The 22,344-nt window shown below is 40.6% G+C and overlaps 2 protein-coding genes across 3 annotated transcripts in view; both read left to right on the forward strand.

The window, feature by feature from the left end:
- SMS (spermine synthase) overlaps positions 1 to 16,655 on the forward strand; it is a 43,967-nt gene extending 27,312 nt beyond the window's left edge. For both annotated transcript variants that reach the window (XM_081909211.1, XM_081909212.1), the window contains exons 5-11: positions 1,851 to 2,026; positions 4,062 to 4,216; positions 4,724 to 4,813; positions 6,898 to 7,012; positions 7,397 to 7,476; positions 11,945 to 12,060; positions 13,019 to 16,655. In XM_081909211.1, coding sequence (XP_081765337.1) covers positions 1,851 to 2,026; positions 4,062 to 4,216; positions 4,724 to 4,813; positions 6,898 to 7,012; positions 7,397 to 7,476; positions 11,945 to 12,060; positions 13,019 to 13,061 — 775 coding nt within the window. In that variant the 3' untranslated portion in view covers positions 13,062 to 16,655. The remainder of the gene's footprint in view (positions 1 to 1,850; positions 2,027 to 4,061; positions 4,217 to 4,723; positions 4,814 to 6,897; positions 7,013 to 7,396; positions 7,477 to 11,944; positions 12,061 to 13,018) is intronic.
- Positions 16,656 to 20,822: 4,167 nt separating this feature from the next.
- PHEX (phosphate regulating endopeptidase X-linked) overlaps positions 20,823 to 22,344 on the forward strand; it is a gene marked incomplete at its 5' end in the record, with an annotated part of 98,583 nt that continues 97,061 nt past the window's right edge. The window contains one exon of the mRNA XM_081909175.1: positions 20,823 to 20,877. Coding sequence (XP_081765301.1) covers positions 20,823 to 20,877 — 55 coding nt within the window. The remainder of the gene's footprint in view (positions 20,878 to 22,344) is intronic.

The following is a 22,344-nucleotide window of genomic DNA, read 5'->3' on the forward strand; positions in this document are numbered from 1 at the left end:
CCCTCTTGCATTTCAAGAAGAAATACCAAGGGTGGTTCACAAACAAAACAACTTTTAACATGCTCTGTCATTTCTACCTTTAGAAAGCTAATTTAACAAAGTATATAAAAGCATTAATAGCTAGCACAGTTATCTGCCGTTCTTTGGCAACCTATTTGACAGCTATGTCCAAGTTACCGTATTTTTCGCACCATAGGACGCACCGGACAATAGGACGCACCTTGTTTTAGAGGGGGGAGAACAAGGGAAAAAAATTCTTCTGCTCTCTGCCCAGCGCCCCTTCAGCGAAGCGGCAGGAGGCGCTGCGCAGAGAGTGGGAGAATTTTCCCCCTTTTGTTTTCCCGCTCTAAAACAAGGTGCCGTTTAAGGTGCGTTCAGGCGGCTACCTTGGAAGCCTGGAGAGCGAGAGGGGTCGGTGCGCACCGACCCCTCTCGCTCTCCAGGCTTCAGGTTCCTTTCGACCTGCTCTTTGGGGCTGGCGGGGGAAGCCCACCACCAGCCCCAAAGAGCAGGTCAGGGAGCAGCGGCCATAGGCGCGCGTCACCTCTCCAGCCGGGAGAGGGTCGCGGGGGGCTGCTGTAGCCCCGTGCGTGCTCTCCCGGCTGGAGAGGTGACGCGCGCCTATGGATGCTCCTGCCATATGCGCGCGTCACCTCTCCAGCCGGGAGAGGGTCGCGGGGGGCTGCTTTAGCCCCCTGCGTGCTCTCCCGGCTGGAGAGGTGACGCGCGCCTATGGAGGCTCCTGCCATAGGCGCGCGTCACCTCTCCAGCCGGGAGAGCACGCGCGGGGCTAAAGCAGCCCCCCGCAACCGTCTCCCGGCTGGAGACGCGGGGCTGGGGCGGGGGAAGCCCGAGCTTCCCCCTCCCCCAGAACGGGACCCAGAGCCATGCCGAAGCTGCGCGCAGCTTTGGCATCGCTCTGGGAGCTTGCGGGGCTGAGGGAGGAGGAAGCCCTCCGCCAGCCTCCAAACCATGTCGGGAGACAGCGGGAGGGCGCGCTGCGCCTCTCCCGCTGTCTCCCGAGTTTGCGGGGCTGGCGACGGGGAGGAGCAGGCTTCTTCCCCCCCCGCCAGCCTTCTAGCCAAGTCGGGGGACAGCGGGACGGGCGCGCTACGCCTCTCCCGCTGTCCCCCGAGTTTGCGGGGCTGGCGACAGGGAGGAGCAGGCTTCTCCCCCCGCCACCCTTCTAACCAAGTCGGGGGACAGCGGGATGGTGGCGTTCCGCCTTCCCGCTGTCCCCCGAGCTTGTGGGGCTGGCGGTGGGGCTCTCCTGAAGCCTGGAGAGTGAGAGGGGTCGGTGCGCACCGACCCCTCTCGCTCTCCAGCTTCAGCAAAGCCTGCATTCGCACCATAGGACGCACACACATTTCCCCTTCATTCTTGGAGGGCAAAAAGTGCGTCCTATGGTGCGAAAAATACGGTATATAACAGCAGCTTCCATGTAAACATTCCAGCCTAGGAATTCAGTTGTTGCTGTCGTGGTATCAGAATGGACATTTTAAAAATACTCATAGATAAGTCGACATGAGAGTCTGCCTGGAATGTTGTACCAGTGAATGCTAAAAATAACCACATTTTCAAAAACCTTTTGTGTGCTGCTTATCTCTTGTTCCGTTCCAGTAATGGAATACATTTTTTGGGGCTGCAAATCAGGGAATAGCAATTGTCTCAAAAGTACTAACATTAAAATTTTTACAATGGAAATTCTTTGCTTGGAACACTAGGTTGCAGTGTTCGAGTACCTCTAGGAAGGTAACGTTTTAGAAATGTCTTGACTATAATATAGCTTTTGCTAACTTGCACAAACCTGAAATTGTGAATGTTCTCTTCTTTTGTCTTTTCGTTCTCAGATTGCCAGCCATTGTGAGAGGAGATGCTATTGATAAATATTGGCCCACAGCAGATGGACGATTGGTGGAATATGACATTGATGAAGTTGTTTATGATGAAGAGTCAGCTTACCAGAATATTAAAATCTTACACTCAAAACAGTTTGGAAATATTCTTATCCTCAGTGGGGATGTTAGTGAGTATTGCTGTTTTTATATAATACAGAGCCAACTGCTATAGAGTTGACCTGCACAACTTGTGACCTGTCAGTCCAAAGTCAACCCATGTTGCTTAAAACCATGTGCTTAAAACCCAGCCACCCTATTTTTTTCTCCCTCAGCCCTGGACAGGCAGTAATTGCAGAAGGTTTTCTTGAACTTCTGGATGGCAGCGTTTAACTTTGCGGGCTCTAAATTGTGTCGGTTTCCCACAGAGCTTCTGGGATTTCTATTATCAGAATTTCTCTCTTTCTGATATATTGACCTGTGGTCAAAGTGTTTTTCAGCTGAGATCATATCTATTATTTTTTTTATATTACCCCATCAGTAATTGTAAAAAGGAATCTTTGGGGGCAACATGAAATAAATTTGGCTGGAAGTTTTATACAGTGCTGATGAAGCTAGTTTCTTCCATTCCTGCTAGCATTGTATCATTCAACCCACTGGGGGAAAATAGCAGATAAGATTCTGTTGATTATTGTATTTAGGCTCCCCTTGTTATCAAAACTAATTACACTATCTATATTAAAAGATTATGTTAATGGAATGAATCATACTATGGTATGGACTCTTCTCCCGGGAATGTTGAAATTTTGGAGCATAACATTATCACACTGGCTAGTGCTGACGGCTTCCTTGCAGTCTGCTGCTGTCTCTAGGTGTGTCATTGATCAATCCAGTGACAAACCTAACCACAAACGAAGGCATGAATTATCTGATTTCACTGTTTCCAAGTATTTGAACTGAATTAGTATTAACCATTTATGTTTGTGGGTTTGAAAGAATTTCATATTGCTTTGTTTCCCTTTCAGAATTTCTAATGCAGTTTGTAGTAGGAAAATAGGTGGATTATGCCAAACAGTAGTGTCCCAATATCAATCAATCAATCAATCAATCAATCAAATATTGGCATCACGGTATAAAACATTTCAAGTAACTGGAATAATTAAAAAGATAACAGTGAAACTATCAAGGATTGTAAAGTCACACTATAGTCGTGTGCATTTGGATATTCTGCTACGCCCTGTCTATTTCCTAAAAGGAAAGTTTGTTGGGAAAACCCTTTCGGGTAAAATTGTGGCTCAAAAGGAAGCTACTAAAGCAGCAATATCTTTGTCCCGATCTGCCAGGAGAAACTTTCTTTGGCTTCTTCTTGGAGTTGTGGGCCAGAGGTCCAACATTTTGCTCAGCATCAGTTGGTGAGGTCTGCTGTGTAAAGGGCAATCTAAGGGAATGTGGTCCATTGAATCAGGTACTTCCTGATGGCAGACACACAAGCAGGCTTGAAATGGGTGTCCCAGTATTCGAGTTTGGAGAGACAGGAGGCTGTCTTCCTGATTTAGTCAATTAATGAAGAATTGGAAGGGGAGCATGAGGGTGATCCAGTCCAACCACCTGCAATGCAGGAATTATTTTGCCCAATGTGGGGCTCGAACACACAGACACACATCTTTTGAAAGTACAGTGAGCCTTGCTTTCAGGGCCTTTCCTTGCTGAGCTAAAGAAGAACAGACCCCTCTTCACCCCAGTAGGAAGTGATCAGGCTCCTCTGAACCCACCATTCAGCTGTTTGATGGACTGAGGGGAGAATGAGTTACAGGGGGTCAGGAGAAGGCCACACACAAGGAAGGCACATGGGGAGAGGACTGGGGGGGTTGCATGTACCCCACAGTTTCCCCACCAGTGATGTATATAAACAAATTATGTTCCTATACATCAGGGAATAACAGTGACACAGCCATTAATAGATATTTGACATTCCTCTTGTACTTTAGTGAATAACTTTAGATGGAAATGTAAAACCGCAAGTTTTATTTTTCTAAATCTGTAATAACATTTCTAGTCCCCCCCCCTTTAATTAGTCTGAATGATTTACTTTAAAATAATAAAGTCAGTGTGGATTTCTGAAATGTAAATGCAAGCAGGTCTAACTTTATGTTCTTATTTAGCACAGACAAAAGAATTTTGTTACAACATGCTCACATATATCTCTTAATCCCTGTGCTTTTCAAGATCTGGCAGAGAGTGACCTGGCATATACGCAAGCTATAATGGGCAGCGGGAAGGAAGACTACACGGACAAAGAAGTCCTCATTCTTGGAGGTGGTGATGGGGGAATACTGTATGAAATAGTCAAATTGAAACCAAAGATGGTCACCATGGTAGAGATATCCTTTTAATAAGTGGGTGATGGTTCATTTTGAAAATGTTTTGTCATGATTTCTCCCTGTGCATTCTGTTCTGAAAGATCAAAATAGATCAGACGATTAATGCAAGAACCTCTCAGAACCATCTTAAGTTCTGCATTGCGTGTCGGGCACCGTAAATCTGGCTCAGATTGCCCTAATTCTGATAGAGGCACCTTGTTGCCATCATGAATTTAATAGATCGTTTGACCAAGATACTTAAATGTTGGCCATTTAGGATTATGCAGCAAATTTAAACTTTGTGAGCAATGCTAAGTATATTTTAAAATTAGGACTATGTGTCAGATAATTAGCTACCTATAAAGGAATGTTTAAAACAGTTGTCAATAACATGTATTTAAGAGTTGCCTGAAACAATTGTCTATTGATTATGGAATCTAAACCTTGCTATTCCGAAGCAAAACTAAATAACTTATTTTAATAACTGCAACAAAATGAGTTGGTGGATTCTTAACTAGCATCAGATACATTGACCAAATGGTGATTGACGGGTGTCGAAAATATATGCGCAAAACATGTGGAGATGTCTTGGACAATCTGAAAGGAGAATGCTATCAGGTAACTAATTGTTTTAAACATGCAAAATGAAACATGTTACCTTCATCAATGAAAATACATGTTTGGGAGTACTTTCTGATGCAATACTGTGTATTGTGTATAGCTATATACAATTCTAAGACATAATGAACAAACGATAAACTAGCAGCAGTTGATTTTCTTTTTGCTTTCAGTCACTAAAATGTATACATGTTTTGGAAGAGGCCGCATGCACTGAAATTATAATATCCATTGTTGCATCTACAGCAGGACTGTGAAATAGAGTCATAATGTATTCTGCATAAACAGGCTATACAGTACATTTATAAACTCAAGAACTAGGCATTTGAGGTATGCTAGACTTCCTAATTAGAATAATGTTATAGAAAAAATAAATAAATGGTTTAAATTCAATTTATAAAAGGAAATATTCTAGCACCGTAAAACTGAAACTGCATGTTGATCCTTATTACCTTATTTTCAGTTTTCTTTATTTTGTGATGTCTTTGTTTTGTACAGAAAGGAATGAATGAATGCCTTTTGTCACATTCTTTTGGGGATAGGGAGTAGTAGTAATCAAATATGGGTTCTCTGGGTAGCCTTAGGGCTCATCATGGTCTCTCAGCCAAATCTGAGAGTGGACCACAGCACAGTAGTAACCAAAGGTCCCCGGTTCATCCCTGCTGGCATCACCACGTAGAAGTTGGGAAATGCTCCTCTGAAATCCTATAGAACCACCCAAATCTCTTTTCTGATGAGAACAGCTTTTGCATCTCATTTGGAAACCAAGGACCCAGAGTCTGGAGGAAGAATGGGGAGGCACACAATGCCAGATGCTTGAAGTCCAGTGTGAAGTTTCCACAGTATGTGTTAATTTGGGGAGCCATGTCATCAGCTGGTGTTGGTCCACTGTGCTTCATTAAGTCCAGGGTCAACGCAACCGTCCACCAGGAGATTTTGGAGCACTTCATGCTTCCTTCCGCAGACAAGCTTTATGGGGATGCTGACTTCATTTTCCAGCAGGACTTTGGCACCTGCCCACACTGCCAAAAGTACCAAAACCTGGTTCAATGCCCATGGGATTACTGTGCTTGATTGGCCAGCAAACTCGCCTGACCTGAACCCCATAGAGAATCTACGGGGCATTGCCAAGAGAAAGATGAGAGACATGAGAACGAGCAATGCAGAAGAGCTGGAGGCTGCTACTGAAGCATCCTGCTCTTCCATAACACCTCAGCAGTGCCACAGGCTGATAGCATCCACGCCACACCACATTGAGGCAGTAATTGATGCAATAAGGGCCCAAACCAAGTACTGAGTACATATGCATGCTTCTACTTCTCAGAGGTCCAATATTGCTCTATTTGCAATCCTTGTTTTGCTGGTTTCATTTAATATTCTAATTTTTTAAGTGTTAATTTGGGGTTTTCATCAGCTGTACGCTATGACCATCACAATTATAACAAATAAAGGCTTGACGTATCTCGCTTTGCATGTCATGAGTCTATCTCATATATTAGTTTCACTTTTTAAGTTGAATTACTGAAATAAATGAACTTTTCCACGATATTCTAATTTTCCGAGTTTCACCTGTACTGATCTAGGTCAAGCAGTTGTCTGACTGTATAAGACAGCTTCTTATGGCACTGTTGTGAAAGTAAAATGAGTTAAAGAATCCTGTGTAGATGGTGAATAACATTCACAATGAGGCTGAGATCATCCTTCCTCTGTCAGATGATTGTGCACTTAACATGGGAGCATACCGAAATAGAGCCCAATGCATCTGTGCAATCTGTTCATCTGAGTCTTGTGATGTTGAGGTTATGGGCATTTGCCTTTTTTGCATGTAGGCTTCTGTGCAAACATGATGTGTTATATGTGAACCACCAGGCACTGACAGGCTTCGCTATACATTTTGGCCACACGCTAAGGGCATTAAAAACAAAAACTATCTGTACTAGTTACCGACTTCTTCAATGTTGGTACCGTCGAAATGACAGAAACAATGGATGAGTAATCTGGGAGTGCTAAAAAGGTAGTAGTGATCTAACTGAGGAACCCTGCATATGAAAAGTTGCTCAAATTCTACTATTGTTATTTTTTAGGTTCTAATAGAAGATTGTATTCCAGTCCTGAAGAGGTATGCCAAAGAAGAAAGGATGTTTGATTATGTAATTAACGATTTGACAGCTGTTCCAATCTCCACATCTCCAGAAGAAGGTTAATGTCTCTCTGACCTTTTGAATGCGAACCTTGTTTACAATGAAAACTCTTTCATTTAAAAACTTTGATTGCAGTTGAGTAACTTCTGTCTGGGTGAGATAAGGGGATGGTTGGGGAGAAGAAGGCATGCATTGATCCAGGAGTGGCTTAGATGGTGTATGCATGTCAAGTGTGTGGGCATGTTGGCCATTATGACACACTTCTGCACACAGATGATATGCCCTTTCCATTGTAATTGCCACGTGTTTACAAGGCATCCTATAACCCTGAACAAAAAGATTATCTTAACGTTAAGAATGATACCTTTTGCTATAGCTTACCACAGTTATGAATATTTCCTTGTGAATTGCTAATTAAACAATTAGTATTTTTCAAATTTAGATTCTACGTGGGAGTTTCTGCGGATGATTCTGGACCTTTCAATGAAAGTCTTGAAACCTGATGGGAAATATTTTACACAGGTATGGCAGATGAAAAGTAATCACAATGAAGTATGACAGCGAAATTTGAAAGAATAAGCCTGTTTAAGATGCTACTTTGTCCCTTGGGTGAGATCGGGAGCAGTCCAAGGCTTTTATACATATCCTACACAATCATGCTAGAGGCTGAAGTGAATCAGAGAAAATCTGGGTTTATTTGACTATGGGATCTTCCAGAGAAAGTTCAAATAAATGCTTGAGGCTTGCTCATTGCTTCCTTATGCATACCAGCATTAGGAGCAGATAAGCCTGCTCCAGAATCTGGTTAAATTTGGAGGACTTAAACATAATTTGAAGTTTGGCTAAAACTGTGTATAGAATATTAACCCAAAGCTGATTCGTTTTTGTTTTACATTTTTCAGCCTGGCTCAAGTTTTCTGGTTGGTTTCAGGGAAGTTAAAATCAAATACTATTTTATACTATACCTTATCAGAAATGATGAGGGTGTTTTACAGCTGGCATGCAGCCACCAATATTCTTACACTTTGATAATCCTAGCTACATTTTTAAAGGGGGGGGGGAGAGAAAGGCAATACATTTCCAGCAACAGCCATGGTCAGTGCCAAACAGGATGCTTATTGTTTAATTTTGTCACCTTGTGACTCTGAAATATGTAGCTAGGCAAGCTCATCCACAGATGCTTTATTTTTAAGTTAACACTTTTCAGTCCTCAAGTTTTAATAGCTAAAGAGGAAATGTTTCAACATATAAGAAGGCAATCTAGTCTGTTTTTCTGTGTTAGTATGAGAAGTTCTCTGTTTTAAATAACTGTTACAAGCAAGGGGCCCCAATCCTTTTCTGGATCAGGAAGCGTTAGTTCCATAGCAGTAGAACACTGTCAAAACGCCAAATACCTTTTGCTGCTCCTAAAAAACGAATGCAAATAAGGAATGGCCATTAGAGTGTTGCTATATGCTGGCAAGGAATATCTTGTGTGGTGTAGTCATCTGCATTATACTCTTTGGCCACTAGATGGAGCTTGACAACTAAAAACGTTGGCTCCTGTAATAAAATCCAAAGAATGTTATGTGCGAGGAATATAGGGACACACTTGAGAAAGACACATCTTACACACAGGCTGCTGTGTACACACATTTGACAGCTGTTATAGTTTTGCTCACAGAATGAGAATTCATACTTAGACTTAGAAGATATGCTTGATATACATATATAACACAAACACTTATTTTAGTTTCATTTACCTTGTTAAGGGTTTACAACATTATCTGTATAGTTCTCAAAGTTTAGCAGTATTGGCAAAGTTTCCAAGCTCCTCTCGAAGATGGGGGTCACCCGATCCTTTGTACTTGACAAGTTGATAATAAGGCTGGGATTTAACTAGGAATCACAGCTTGAGATAGTAGAAATAAATGAGGGAGATTTTCCTTCTCCAGCGGTTTGAGGCAATTGATCTTTGACGCCTGAGGAATAATTTCTCTGCTCGCCTACCAGAGAATGTCAGCAATCTGTGTGCCCTATGTACTAGTATCCTATAAGTCTGGTCTTTGTGGTTCAGGGTATAGAGTGGGGTGATTATGGGGAAATATGGATGGAAGATTGAGTTCAGTGGAAGTTGTTTTTCAGAAATGTATTTCATGGAGTATTTCCAGATCCTAATATAACCTTTTCAGTTATATTAATATAACCTTTTCAGTGATGTTTTTTAAGCTTTTTAAAGGGTGTGCAGTTACTTAGGATTGAAACGGAAAGACCTTCTTTCCTCAAGTCCCCTTTCTACAACTCTTAGTTTTGAACTTGGACGGAGCCCTCAGACAGGGCTCTACTGTGTGATGCAGCAGGCACTAGGGGCAGGAGGCCCCTGTGGCCCACTATGTAATTTCAGTACAATAAAAAATGTAGGTGGGCATATAAATCCAACATGGGCCTAGGTTTGGCATATTTGATTTATTATGAGCAAAACATCCTGGTGTGTGAATTTGCATAGGTCTTTTTTTTAAGGTGAAGTGTGGTACTGTGAAGTGAAATATTTCCCTGCTTCTGATGCAGATGTTGTCACAGTAGTGGCACTACTCCAGGTGCCACATAGTTCCTATTCCACATTGGTAAGAACTTGGTTGTTTAGTGTGGCAGCACCTGCACTTTGGAACTCCCTGCCTATTGTGAGATGAAGCAGGTGCCCTTTTGGCATCTGCTAAAAACATTCTAGGTGCCTAGGGGAAAAAAAACATTTCTAGATGCCCAGAAAGTTGAGGTAATTTTAATCTGTTTTAGTCTTTTATGTTTTGTATGTTTTGAAGTATGGTTGTGATCTTCTCTTCGTTTTATTGTTCTAGTTTTTCGTAAACCACTTTGAGGGTTGTTTTTTCAAAAGCAGTGTATAAGTGTTATGAATGAATGAATAGTACTTGAGAAACTATTGGATTTAATTAAGTATTTCGGAAGTATTTTCCTTCTCCCTTTCCACAATTTGCTTGCCACGTTATCTCCTGTGATTGCTTGCCATTTGATGAGCTGGTTGATGAAACCTGGGATACTAAGGAAGACAAAACTAGACTGCAGATTACTCTCATTATAGAGATTGGGTTGTGCCATTAAGCTACCTCTATACTGGCAGGATGTCCCATAAATTACCTGGTGCTGTTTTCTATTTGTGATTTCCAAATTACACACGCAGGTTGTTTATATGCTATCCCATTCAATTTAATGCTGACAAAATTACACGCTTTGTAAAAGGCAGCGGAACAAAATAACCACTGCAGGACTGCGGATAATAATAGATTACTAAACAAGTTTTATATACTTAACTTCCTTGCCTTTATGTTAACCTCTCTCTTACCATTTTACGATGCTTGTGGTTCACTTAATAACTCAATTTATTTCCGAAATACTTAATTTCCTTCTGCTATTTATTTGATGTTCTAATATTAAAAAATGAGACAATAATAATGTGTTTCTCTAATATAATTAGCATAGAAACAAGGATGTATTTTCCCTTGTTTACCTTCTGCTCCCCGCCATTCATTTTCCACCTATAATTTAAATTCCTTTTGTTCTGTATATGATGAATGATCTTCCATTCAGAATTTATATAACATTTTGTCATGCATTTATGTATTGCCCTGTCTTAAGCCTCTTCTATATATTTCAGGAGTGGGGAATCTGCAGTCCTTCATACAGTGCTGGACCACAGCTCTCCATCACTCCTGACATTGGTCCTGTCAGCTGGTGCTGATGGGAGTTGGAGCCCAACAATATCTGAACAGCTGTAGGTTCCCCACACCTGATATATTTAATGCCACTGTTGCTATTCAGGTTGCTGCTCGGACACTGAGGTCCAGCGTCGAGGGCCTTCTGGCGGCTCCCTCGCTGCGAGAAGCCAAGTTACAGGGAACCAGGCAGAGGGCCTTCTCGGTAGTGGCACCCGCCCTGTGGAACACCCTCCCATCAGGTGTCAAAGAGAAAAATAACTACCAAACTTTTAGAAGACATCTAAAGGCAGCCCTGTTTAGGGAAGCTTTTAATGTTTAATAGGTTATTGTATTTTAATGTTTTGTTGGAAGCCGCCCAGAGTGGCTGGGGAAACCCAGCCAGATGGGCGGGGTATAAATAATAAATTACTATTATATTATTATTATATTAAACTTGTCATATCTTTCTCACTCATCTCCTTAATGCTGTGCTTTACACTTATTTGCAGGTAAAGATTATCTGTTATTGATGTATTCATTAGTAACGCAATCACTTCAGAATGTTTATGTTCTTTTGACTATTGTGAAATATTTAATTTTGATAAAATAAATGCTTCACATAGATTGAAGCCACTCTGAGCAAGTTTGATTAGTAACACTGCAGAGTCAGTACAGCATTGGCATTGAGCAATCATTCCAAATTTCTGCCTAGTGGTACCGTAGCCAGTCCTTGAATTTTGTAATATGTGTTAACATTCGGAAAGGGAAAGGAGTTAGTATGAGAGTCTACAAAACCATGATCCTCAATGTATTTAATGCAGAATAAAATCCATGGAACTTGGTAGGACTTCTGTGTAAATATCCTTATGATGTGCTTTATCTGAATCATACCTTAAAGCTGGAGTGTTTCTTTCTTACTTCATAATTTATGAATAATGATTTCTTATAGATTTCATGTCTTATTTCCCTATCTCACGGTTTTAATATTTCTATTATAGTTTAATTGCTTTTTATCTAATATCTTTCTATGTTTGCTTTAATTTTTTGAGCCTCCCTGAGTCCCAATACTGAAAAAAGGTGGGATATAAACAAACAAACAAATGTTAAGCAGCTCAATGAATCTTTGCTATTGGGTAGTATATAAATATAACAAATACTATAAATAAATTTGTGTCTTTTTCAAGATTCACTGACATAAGTGATTTATACCTCTGTTTATATAGAATCTATTGATGAATTTGCTCCCTTTGCATTATGTCTCCCCACAGTTTTATTGATATAGGTCACATGTTGTCTTGCAGGGAAATTGTGTAAATCTGACTGAAGCTTTGACTCTCTATGAAGAACAGCTTGGTAGGCTATACTGTCCTGTGGCATTTTCAAAGGAAGTTGTATGTGTCCCTTCATACATGGAACTGTATCCTTGCTTAATAAATCATGTCTCTTGATAAGCACCATTGTATACACCAAGTGAATAGTGAGTACGTCAAAAGGACTTCACTGCATATACTCTTCAAAAGATAAAGAGTATCTGAATAATGTAGGGAGGATTCTGCTTCAAAATTTAATAACATGGATGGGTCTGATTTAAGCCTTACTCGGACAAGGCCATTTGGCCTAAATCACTTGTGCCTAATTTCATTTCATTCAGTTGGTCTATTCACAGTTTAACTTGGTCAGAGTGGCTGGGGAAACTCAGTCAGATGGGCGGGGTATAAATAATAAATTATTATTATTATACCACCCCATAACTTTCAGAAAATCTGCTGTGGGTATGTTTGTTCCTAACATGTGTAACAGGCTTTAACAAGAGCTGAAGTTTTTCTTTAAAACAAGACAGCAGAAAGGACACAAAATAATACTAATTTCCATTTTTCAAAGTTCAGAATGATTATTAAGACTGAAGTGAAGTTCCACAGGGTAAACTAATAGTGCTGTCCTAAATAAAAGCAAGGTATTTCTCATCAACTTACCATGAAGTAAGGATATGTGGATTTGAAATGCTTGGAGGTTTGTTTGTTTGTTTTTTAAATTAACATTGATGTGAGAATTTTAATGACAATATATTAATCAACCAAAATGTATTTTTTAAGGCTTGAAGCGATGACCTGAAAGGTTGTCAACGATGGCACAGCTTTACAAGGTATCCTCCTGTTGACAATACTTCCATCAGGACAGAAGGTCATCTTTCCCGAATTATGAGGGGATGGGGCTAGGTGATCTTTGAGAAAGCCTTCCAACTATGAATCTAGCCATATAACTTACAAAGGATGATAAAAGTAATGCAGATTCCACTTGAAATGATGGTTTCTTCTTCCTGTTTATAATGTGACCCAGGTGCAAAATATGTATTTGATTCCTTGACAAGTTTTTAGATGGGTATTTTATACTATTTGGAAGAAGAGAACAGATGTTTGAAGTTCAAGGTCCACACGCCACACATGCTGCATGAAGTGTGTATAGGGCTTGCCACATGCTACATCTTGGCGTCTTGAATCTTTAAATTATATGCTGTAGATGATCCTGAAACTTAGTCATGCTATCGATTTGTGAATTCTTTAAATGTTTTTTATTATTATTTTAATTTAAAAGCAAATGGGAAAAAATGTATATTTTGATGAGCTAGGGTGTTATTTTTTGAAAGTCAACGTAGATGAATTAGCAGCAAAGCTACAGCTGCTGAATGCACTGAACCTTTAGAATGTGATCATTTTTATTTTTTATTTTAGATCGTTGAATACCAATTTAAAAAGACAATGTTAGCATTTCAGTGTGGTACCACAGAATTTTCTCTCCCTTCAGACATTAATCAGTTTAATAGTCACGGTGCTTTAAATAGACTTTAAGTGGGTTGTTTGTTAAATGATCGATGTGCTTCCATTGGAGGAATTAAGGGCAGACTACTTCTTCTTTCTTTCTTTTTAAGGAAACCCTCTGGCCCATTGTGGTGCTATAAAGCCACCATGATACTACTTATGGTGAATCCTTATTCTAACCCTCATGTGTCAAGATCTGTTATTTCATTTTCAGTGGGTCTTCCCAACAGGTAAATACTCAATCTCAAATGTTTGATGGTTTCTTTGGAGGAAAAGTTCAGCACAACTAAAACGATGGGGATAAAGCCATGGTGTAATGACTGCCACATCAGAATGAACACGGATTGGGCCCAGTCTTTGGTTATAAAGGGAAAGAACTAATAGTTTCTTCATCTTCAGCAGACTAGTTTTATTCTAAAGATGTTTTCAACACACAAAAGTGAAAAAAGGCTGCATTTACCTCATGCACAAAGAGATTTACAAAATACTTAATGCTGGAATAAATGCCATTGGCTTAGGAAGTCTATTTTTGAGCTGTCATTTGACAAATCAAGCTAGCCCCCGTTAATATTTATTATAAATAGGGAGGAATAATAGATGAAACAAATAACTGTCAGTGCTATAAACTTTGAAACTATGGCTTGGACTGTTGCCCCAGTCCTTCAGTTTCAGTATAGAAAGCTGAAATGTATATTGAGAATTCTTTTTATTGGTCACATACCCCTTTAGTGCAAATGTTCATGAAGTGCGAAAGGTCATTGAAAAGGAAAAATTAGCCAAGTGACTTATGAAACAATGCACTGGAAGCTTCTTCACCAACCGCATCTACTTGAGTGGGGGCTGAGCTCAAGAGCACAGGCCTTGTCCCATTCGTTACAATATAGTCTGTTGCAGGTGAAGTTTCTGGTAGATTGTAAGCCTGAGAGTATTTATATTTTGTGCTTCTCTATAAACAGAGTGTTTACTCCACTTAGTTGAACCCAGCCACATGGATCTGATGGATCTTGTGGCTAAAACATCACTAGCCCATACACTGTATTTGCATATGCATGTTGAAATACCTATTGCATTTGTACTCCCCACCCTGTCTACTTCTGCACATGGTGTAAAATTATATTTTTGTAAAATCTTTCTTATGTACTGATCATTCATGTATGACTTTGCTGTAGGCAAATCCTTAAAATAGCTGAGAAATACAACCTTATAATTAAAATGTTCTATCCTTCTCTTAGCAGTTTCAGCAAAATTACTCCCCTCCTCCCCAAAGGAAAAAATTGTGTTGTATTTCACTGTTACATTTTTCTCACCACACTAGAGAAAGGGCTGCACTTAGATTGTTTTCCCCACGCTATATTATTGCAAGATGAGAATGCACCACTCCATTCTGAGAAACCGATCACTAGGGAGAATTGCTTTATGTATTTAGAAAGGAGGGCATAGTCCTTCATAGCTACATGGAGGAATTCAGAATTGCCAGAAACTCAGAAGGCTTTGCTGCCTTGGGGTTCTGTTGTGCTAACAAAATGGGCATATAAATAAGGTAAGTTTACAATTCATAACTCCTGAATTAAATGTCTTATAACTTAAAGCTACCTGATCAGTAATTTAATCTCTGTTGACTTAAAATGATTAAAAAGTTAACTGTCTGATCTCGCCAGTGGTAAAGTGCAAACTTCCTTCAGCTCAGACGAAGTGTTCCTGTAGATTGGGAAGGAACCATTATTTAAAGCTGACTAGTCTGAGGTCATAATTAAAACATCTAGTGCTATATTTAGAAGATTACGGTTATGAACTTCCATTGGATCAGATTTCAAACATGTCTGGAGGTTCAGACCAGCCTTTTTTTCCTACTGGCAAAAGCATATAGTTGTGTCACATTTATATCAAATTGTTTTGCCCTGCTTTTGAGTAGATTGGTAGTAGCTTAGGCAGAACCCTTCTTTTCTTTCCTTTACAATCTGACATAAAATCTTAGGGAGCCTACAATAAACACACATGATACTTTGTGCAGAATGTCCCAACATACACCCATGGTGTGCATCAAAGAATGCTATTATTTTCAAAACCTCATTTATTGTTTTGGGATTATGCAATGCTTGTAACTTGGAAGTAATAGCCACGTTCTTAAGTAAATTGAAGCGTTTTTGTTCCATTGTCCTACGTAGCTGGAGAGTGATCTTGACTCATTCATTCATTACCTAGGTTACAGAATTCCTCTAATAGCTATACTAAAAAAACCCAACTAGATAAATATAATTTTATAGGCGTTTGTGTTGTAATTGGAAAAAAGTGGTTCTACATTTTTACTTGAATTTCCCACTTTTTTGGCTTTCTGAAGAAACTTAAGAAAGAAAACTACTGGTTAAGTATGGATGGTTTTGGAGGAAGAATATGTTGACACTTCATTTTATTGTATACATAGATTTCATGAGCATAGCATTGATTTTTCTGGAGAAAGGCATATTTTAGTATTACTTCCCTGGTGCATTCTATTAGATACAGAACCAAGGTTAGTCTTAAATCTGATACGAAATGAGGATCAGGAATAGATGGGAAGTGATATTGCTTGGAAAGCCAACTAATAGATGCTTCATTCTCTCAGTGAAAGGGAAACAATGGAGGGCAACTGTGTTTTGTTTTGTTTTTTAAAAATGTTTTATGTAGAATATCATAACATAGATGTGTGTGTGCGTTTAAAAGCAAAATGTTATAAGCTGAACATCTCTTCCCACCCCCTTTTCCTATTACTGCTTGAATAGACTGAGGAAATGTTCAAATAAAGTGTTGTCACTCTTTATTTATATATACATGCATATATATAGAGTTGTTGCTGTAGTGTACAGTATGAAAAATCACTTCTTTTCTTTTTGACGTGTAAGAATTGGCGCGGGGGAGAACCAACCTTCAACAGATTAACTTTTTTATATATAAATATAAAATACACATGGAACAGAGTGGAACATCGGTTGTGAGTGCCTCACTACACATGCAAATCAGTCCTAAAGATGGTTGGCATGGGGTGTCTCTTAATTCTTTGCACTAAATGCTGCTTCCATCTAGTAGTGAATTTTGACTATTTAACAAAAAGAAGTTTGATACCTATTCTGACTTTGCTGAAAGAAAGCTTCTGGCGTTGTATCAATTGCACTAGTAACAGTGCACATATTCAAATAAAGGTACGCTGTTATTACCTGTACTGCCTGAATTGTTAATATCTGTCAATAACAACGCTATGTGCAACTACCTATGAGTATGCTTCATTGAACCTGTCTGCTTGACATATAGCTCCTTCCCTTCTTCTAGTCCACATACAGCGGTACCTCTGGGTGCGAATAGGAACCGTTCCAGAGCCCCTTTCGCATCCAGAGCAAAACGTCACAATTCGCCACTTCTGCTCATGCATGTAACGTCATTTTGAGCGTCTGCGCGAGCTGCAAAACCCAGAAGTAACGCGTTCCGTTACTTTTGGGTTGCCGCAGAGCTCAACCCAAAAATGCTCAGCCTGAAGCAACTTCAACCTGAAGTATGACTGTATATGGAAGTTTTTAATAAAAAACAACGTCAGACCAAGTAAGTTGCTGCTTTATATTTATCCACAATGCAGTTACATCTCTATACTTTGTTAGCATAGTAGGCTGAATTAAGTATTTTAGGATTTCAGCATTTTTAAGGCAGCCTCTTCTCCCCTTTTATTTCCACTTTCAAATCCCCTCCCAATTTTGCAGCATTTTAAATAGTGATATAAGTAGATATCTCTCCGCCTTATAGATTTTTGAGAAGGCATGCTTCCACTTTGGTACTAACTTCAGATTGCCATTATTTGTAGCCAAATCATATTCTTCAAAGACAATGCCGAGTGCCAAGCAATCACTCAGAAGAAGAATGTAAGAAGATGACAAAAACCATGTCTGATCACCGGTCTATTGTTTTCCATGTTGGTTGGCAATTGCACTCCAGCTTTCTGGGTTCTCTTGCAGCCCTACTTAGGGATGCTGGGGATTGATCTGCATCGTAATAAGATACATAGTGTAGGCATAATAGCTAGCCTGGAGTATTACTACAATCGGCTTCCTTGCCAGTTGCTACATAGATGCCTTAAAAAAGGTAAAGGGACCCCTGACCATTAGTTCCAGTCATGACCGACTCTGGGGTTGCGACGCTCATCTCGCTTTAGTGGCCGAGGGAGCTGGTGTAGAGCTTCCAGGTCATGTGGCCAGCATGACTAAGCCGCTTCTGGAGAACTGGAGCAGCGCACGGAAACGCCGTTTACCTTCCCGCCCGAGTGGTACCTATTTATCTACTTCCACTTTGACATGCTTTAGAACTGCTAGGTGGACAGGAGCAGGGACCGAACAACGGGAGCTCACCCCGTCGCGGGGATTCGAACCGCCGACCTTCTGATGGGCAAGTCCTAGGCTCTGTGCATTACCATAGAACAAATGTTCACAGGCTTCTTGTCTATATGAGTTACACCCCACAGCTTTTCTGGATGGAAACCATTCCCATTTTCAGTTATACATTCTTCTCTTTATTTGGAGACTCGACAGAATGCTGCTGTGTGGTCGTCTTGACTACAACTTCTTCCCAGTGGGAAGGTTTGTTGTTTTAATCTGCACATCAAACGGCCACAAATCACTTAGCTTATTCTAGCATTCTCATTTCTAGTGTTTGTTCAAAATGCATGGTGTGTTTATATAAATATATGAAGCTCCTTGCCCTCAAAATGTTGTTGTTGCTTAGTCGTCTTGGTCCTGCTCGACTCTCCTTGACCCCATGAACCAGAGCATGCCTTGGAAACACTCACTTTCATCTCAAAGCTTCTACTTTTTTATGTCTATGGAGTTTTCTTGGCAAAATACTGGAGTGGATTGCCAGTTCCTTCTCCAGGTGGATCACATTTAGTCTAAACTCTCAGCTGTGACCTGTCCGTCTTGGGTGGCCCTGCACGGCATAGCTCATAGCTTTCTGGAGTCATTCAAGCCCCTTCACCACGACAAGGCAGTGATCCATGAAGGAGCCTCAAAATGTATGCATACGCATATAAACCTAAAAGAATAAGTGGGGGGAAATCCTGTTCTTTTGGCTCACTGGTTCATGGAAATCCACCCAGAGATCTGTCATTGACATGGACGAGGGAAAAGGTGCCATTAAGCGGCTTCCTGTGAAGATTCCAACTGCCATCAAGTCAGCTACGTAAGAAACTGGCAGAAGCTGCTCTTTCCTCCATGCCTGGATGTTGCCAAAATCTCTGTTCCTGAATCTGATGAGAGGTTAAAAGCAAATGAGCTGTTCTTTATCACGGGCAAGAGAGTGCCGGTAACTTTTAGAACTTGTGCCTCAGCTTGCTCTTCCCTCATGATTCCTTTCTCCTGGTGTGCCATGTCGTTATAGATTGTGAGCCTGAGGGCAAGGACTGGCCCATCTTAAAACTGATTTTTGTAATGTCTCATTGGAGCCCTTTTGGCTAAAGGGCCAGGGTATGAATGCTATATAAAAAAACACTTTTATTCCACTTTCCCGTTGAATGTATTGAATGTATATATTTACATTCAATCACTTCAGAAGACATTGCTGCATTTCCCCCCCCTACAGACCAGCGGTTTTCTTTTGTGAGTACTTTCAGATAGAAAAGTTACGGGAAGTGTCACGCAAGGGCTGCCCAGGAACATAGCAATTTGGTTTACCAGGATAATTATATTTAGTTCTTTAATGTTCAGTTCTTGCGGATTTTGTGTGTGTGTGTTTAAGGAAGGCAAACATTTGGCCTCATTTATTCCATCCTGTGAGGAAGCTTTGTGGTGTTTTCAGTTAACAGTTACCTTGGCTGTGAGAGGTTCAAGATTAAAAGGTCATTTACATTCTCATTCTGAAAATGATAGTTGACACGGATTTGTACTTTCATAAATTACAAAAAGTGATAGAAAGTAATATTACGTTAACCAAGCAGACCAGGTTTCCTACTGCTTGGTTAACGTAAGACATGAAGCGTGAAAACCTAGGCATGTTTGTTTATTTTACTACATTTCTATCCCATTTTCTGTCATGGAACCAAAGACACAGTGTACATGAGGTGTTCATGCACCCATCCAAGCACTGGCTAAACAGACCTACATAGTTTCAGCAAAGTGGTGGCCTCTGTATTCAACAAGGCTTCTTCCCAGGTAACTGTACATGGAAGTTACAGCCTTAATCTGTTAACAAACATCAGTATCCTGTGGTACATTACCTGTCTCCCCCTAAATACATAGCTGCATTGGAGTGCCAGCTGTGCTGGTTGGCATCCCTTACGAAAACTGACTTAGAATTTTCAGTAATAGATCTGACATCTACCTACCAGTTAATTATCTGTAATTTATGGGAAGTTTGTTAAAAAAAGGTGGTGGGCGTTACAATACAGTGTAGAGGCCACCACTCTGAGAGCACTGCTTTGCTCCAAGCATCTTGAAGGAAAGGATTTTAAGCAGGCCTCTACCTGAAGACCCTTAAAAGTGTAAGTGTTCCTGTGTAGATGAGCAAGGCCTGGCTCAGTTCAGACTGTGGGCCTTAATAAATCAAAATGAACAGTGAGCTAATAGTAAGCCCATGCTGTTTGTGGAGAGTTGACTTTTTATGTTCCTACCTATTTGTGGGCAAAGCCAGAGGTGCCCCAAAGCCATTTTCCATACTGCACTCATATCTAGTATGCAGCCAGTGTCAAAAGGTGAAGAAAGCAACAAGGTGTTAGTACCAAACTTTTAAAATATAGTCTGGTTGTTGTAAATTTACAGCTTTCTGTCTTGGTCTTCAGAGTTACCTATCACATCTTGATATATATGCTTGTTTCGGGACCTCTTCTTCCAAACATAGGTATACTTTGGACCACAATTTAAAGTTTACAGCATGAAGTATGCTGTCTCATATCAATCACTTCCTGAATTTGGCCATCAGGCATCATCAAGATTCGTTAGGCATCTAATGCTTTGTTCTGTACATAGGGATGGGCAAATCCAGCCATTTTGCTTCCCTATTTCCCCCCCAAAATTAAGTTCTTCATATTTCTGTTTGCAATTTAAACAAACCTATGAAGGCTAGAAACCTGATGTAAAACAAACCTCAGACTTTAAGCAGCCACATGATATATAAGGCATATGGACATAATTTGACAAAGCTCACACTGTAAGTTCCCTGTTGGACTATATCTGCTTTCAGTGTGGGCAATATGCCATATATAATAATCTGCTCCACCGCACTATAAATGAGATGGGCCACAGAAGCTCCCTTGACCTCAAACTTTTGGGCCTCAACTTAAGCTTGATGCCCTATATTTAAAAATCCTGACTTACAGAGAGACAAACATCGGTCTGCAGCCTATAGTAACCAACCTATGTTTTTCAGCAGAAAGAAACACATCAACATTGAACAACTGGCTTTTTGTCAAGGTAGGTTACCGTGTATAAAAAAGCAATGCCTACCACAGTTTCAACAAAAGGTGAGTTCTGCAAAGGAAAGGCAAGAAGGCTGGCGCCTTATCCTCTTGATCCATATATTCCCATAGGGAAGTTGTGTCAGTGTTAAATTCCTATAAGTAACACATCTCCAGCTTTCATTGTGTTCTAAATGTGCAGTTCAAAATAAAATAATGCAGATATTATTTTGTGCTGGACTTCAGAATTAGGAACAGCACAACAGCTGTATATGTCTATGCAATGGAATGTGGTAAATGCAATTGACACTTAGTAAATTTTAGTTGCATGCTCACAATAGCTCCTGTTGACCAGCATATTTTTTTCCCATCTAATACTGAGGATGTGAAATACTGTCCAGGCTACGTCAGAGGGAGAGGGTGTACTATAGTGAGAATCTCTTTGATTGCAACATTAACCTTCTCTTGGCATTCAATAGTTCTTGAAGATGCTGATTCTCCCAGTGCCCCAAGAAACCTGTTAAGAAGCTGTCAGAAATTGCCTTATTGCACTGGCAGATTCAGGACATTCATATTTTATTAATAACTTCACTGTCTTTCAACCTGAGAGATCTCCAGATCATTTTACACACAATGGGCCGTAACAGTGATGCTTCTCCTCATCAGAAGTCTTATTAGGCTTACCTGTGATGAGATTTGAAATTGTGATGTGGGTCCAGTGTCGCTCATTCCACTGCCTGGCAACATCTATCTTTTTAGGTGTAAAATTCTTTATCCTAGAGCAAGGAAAAATCCAATGGCATCATGGGCTTGGGAGTGGCATCAGTGGTGTCCCAATTTCGCTGCTTATGGCTAGCAGGAGACACAGCAATGGGCAAGTGATAAGCCATCATGGAAGATGAAGATGAGGCTGCTCATGCCTTGTTCCTCACTCCCACCCCTCCCATGGTCAGGTTTCTTGTTGCTCATATGCTACGTCCACCAGCCAGTGTGTGCTGTTGTTTAGTGCCACATTGGTACAAGTAAGACTTCACCCATCCTTGATTTGATCATGGATGAGGGTGCTGATCTGGTGTGCGCTACTGAGACCTTTGTGGGTGAGCTGGGAAGAGTTGATCTATCCCAGCTATGTCTGCTCAAATACTCAATGCAGCATCAGCAGAGTGCAAGTAGATAAGTAGGTACCACTCGGGTGGGAAGGTAAACGGCATTTCCGTGCACTGCTCTGGTTCACCAGAAGCGGCTTAGTCATGCTGGCCACATGACCCGGAAGCTGTATGCCTGCTCCCTCGGCCAATAAAGTGAGATGAGCACCGCATCCCCAGAGTCGGCCACAACTGGACCTAATGGTCAGGGGTACCTTTACCTTTACCTAGGCTGCAGACCTCTCCTGTTCTCCAAGAATTCTCAAAGATTATAAGAGGCTCTGAGAGGACCTCTGCAAGCTACTTTAGTAGCCTTGTGTGCAGCTCATCAGATCCTG

This window comes from Podarcis melisellensis (assembly GCF_964234715.1).
Source record: "Podarcis melisellensis genome assembly, chromosome: 4".
NCBI classification, from domain to species: Eukaryota; Metazoa; Chordata; class Lepidosauria; order Squamata; family Lacertidae; genus Podarcis; species Podarcis melisellensis.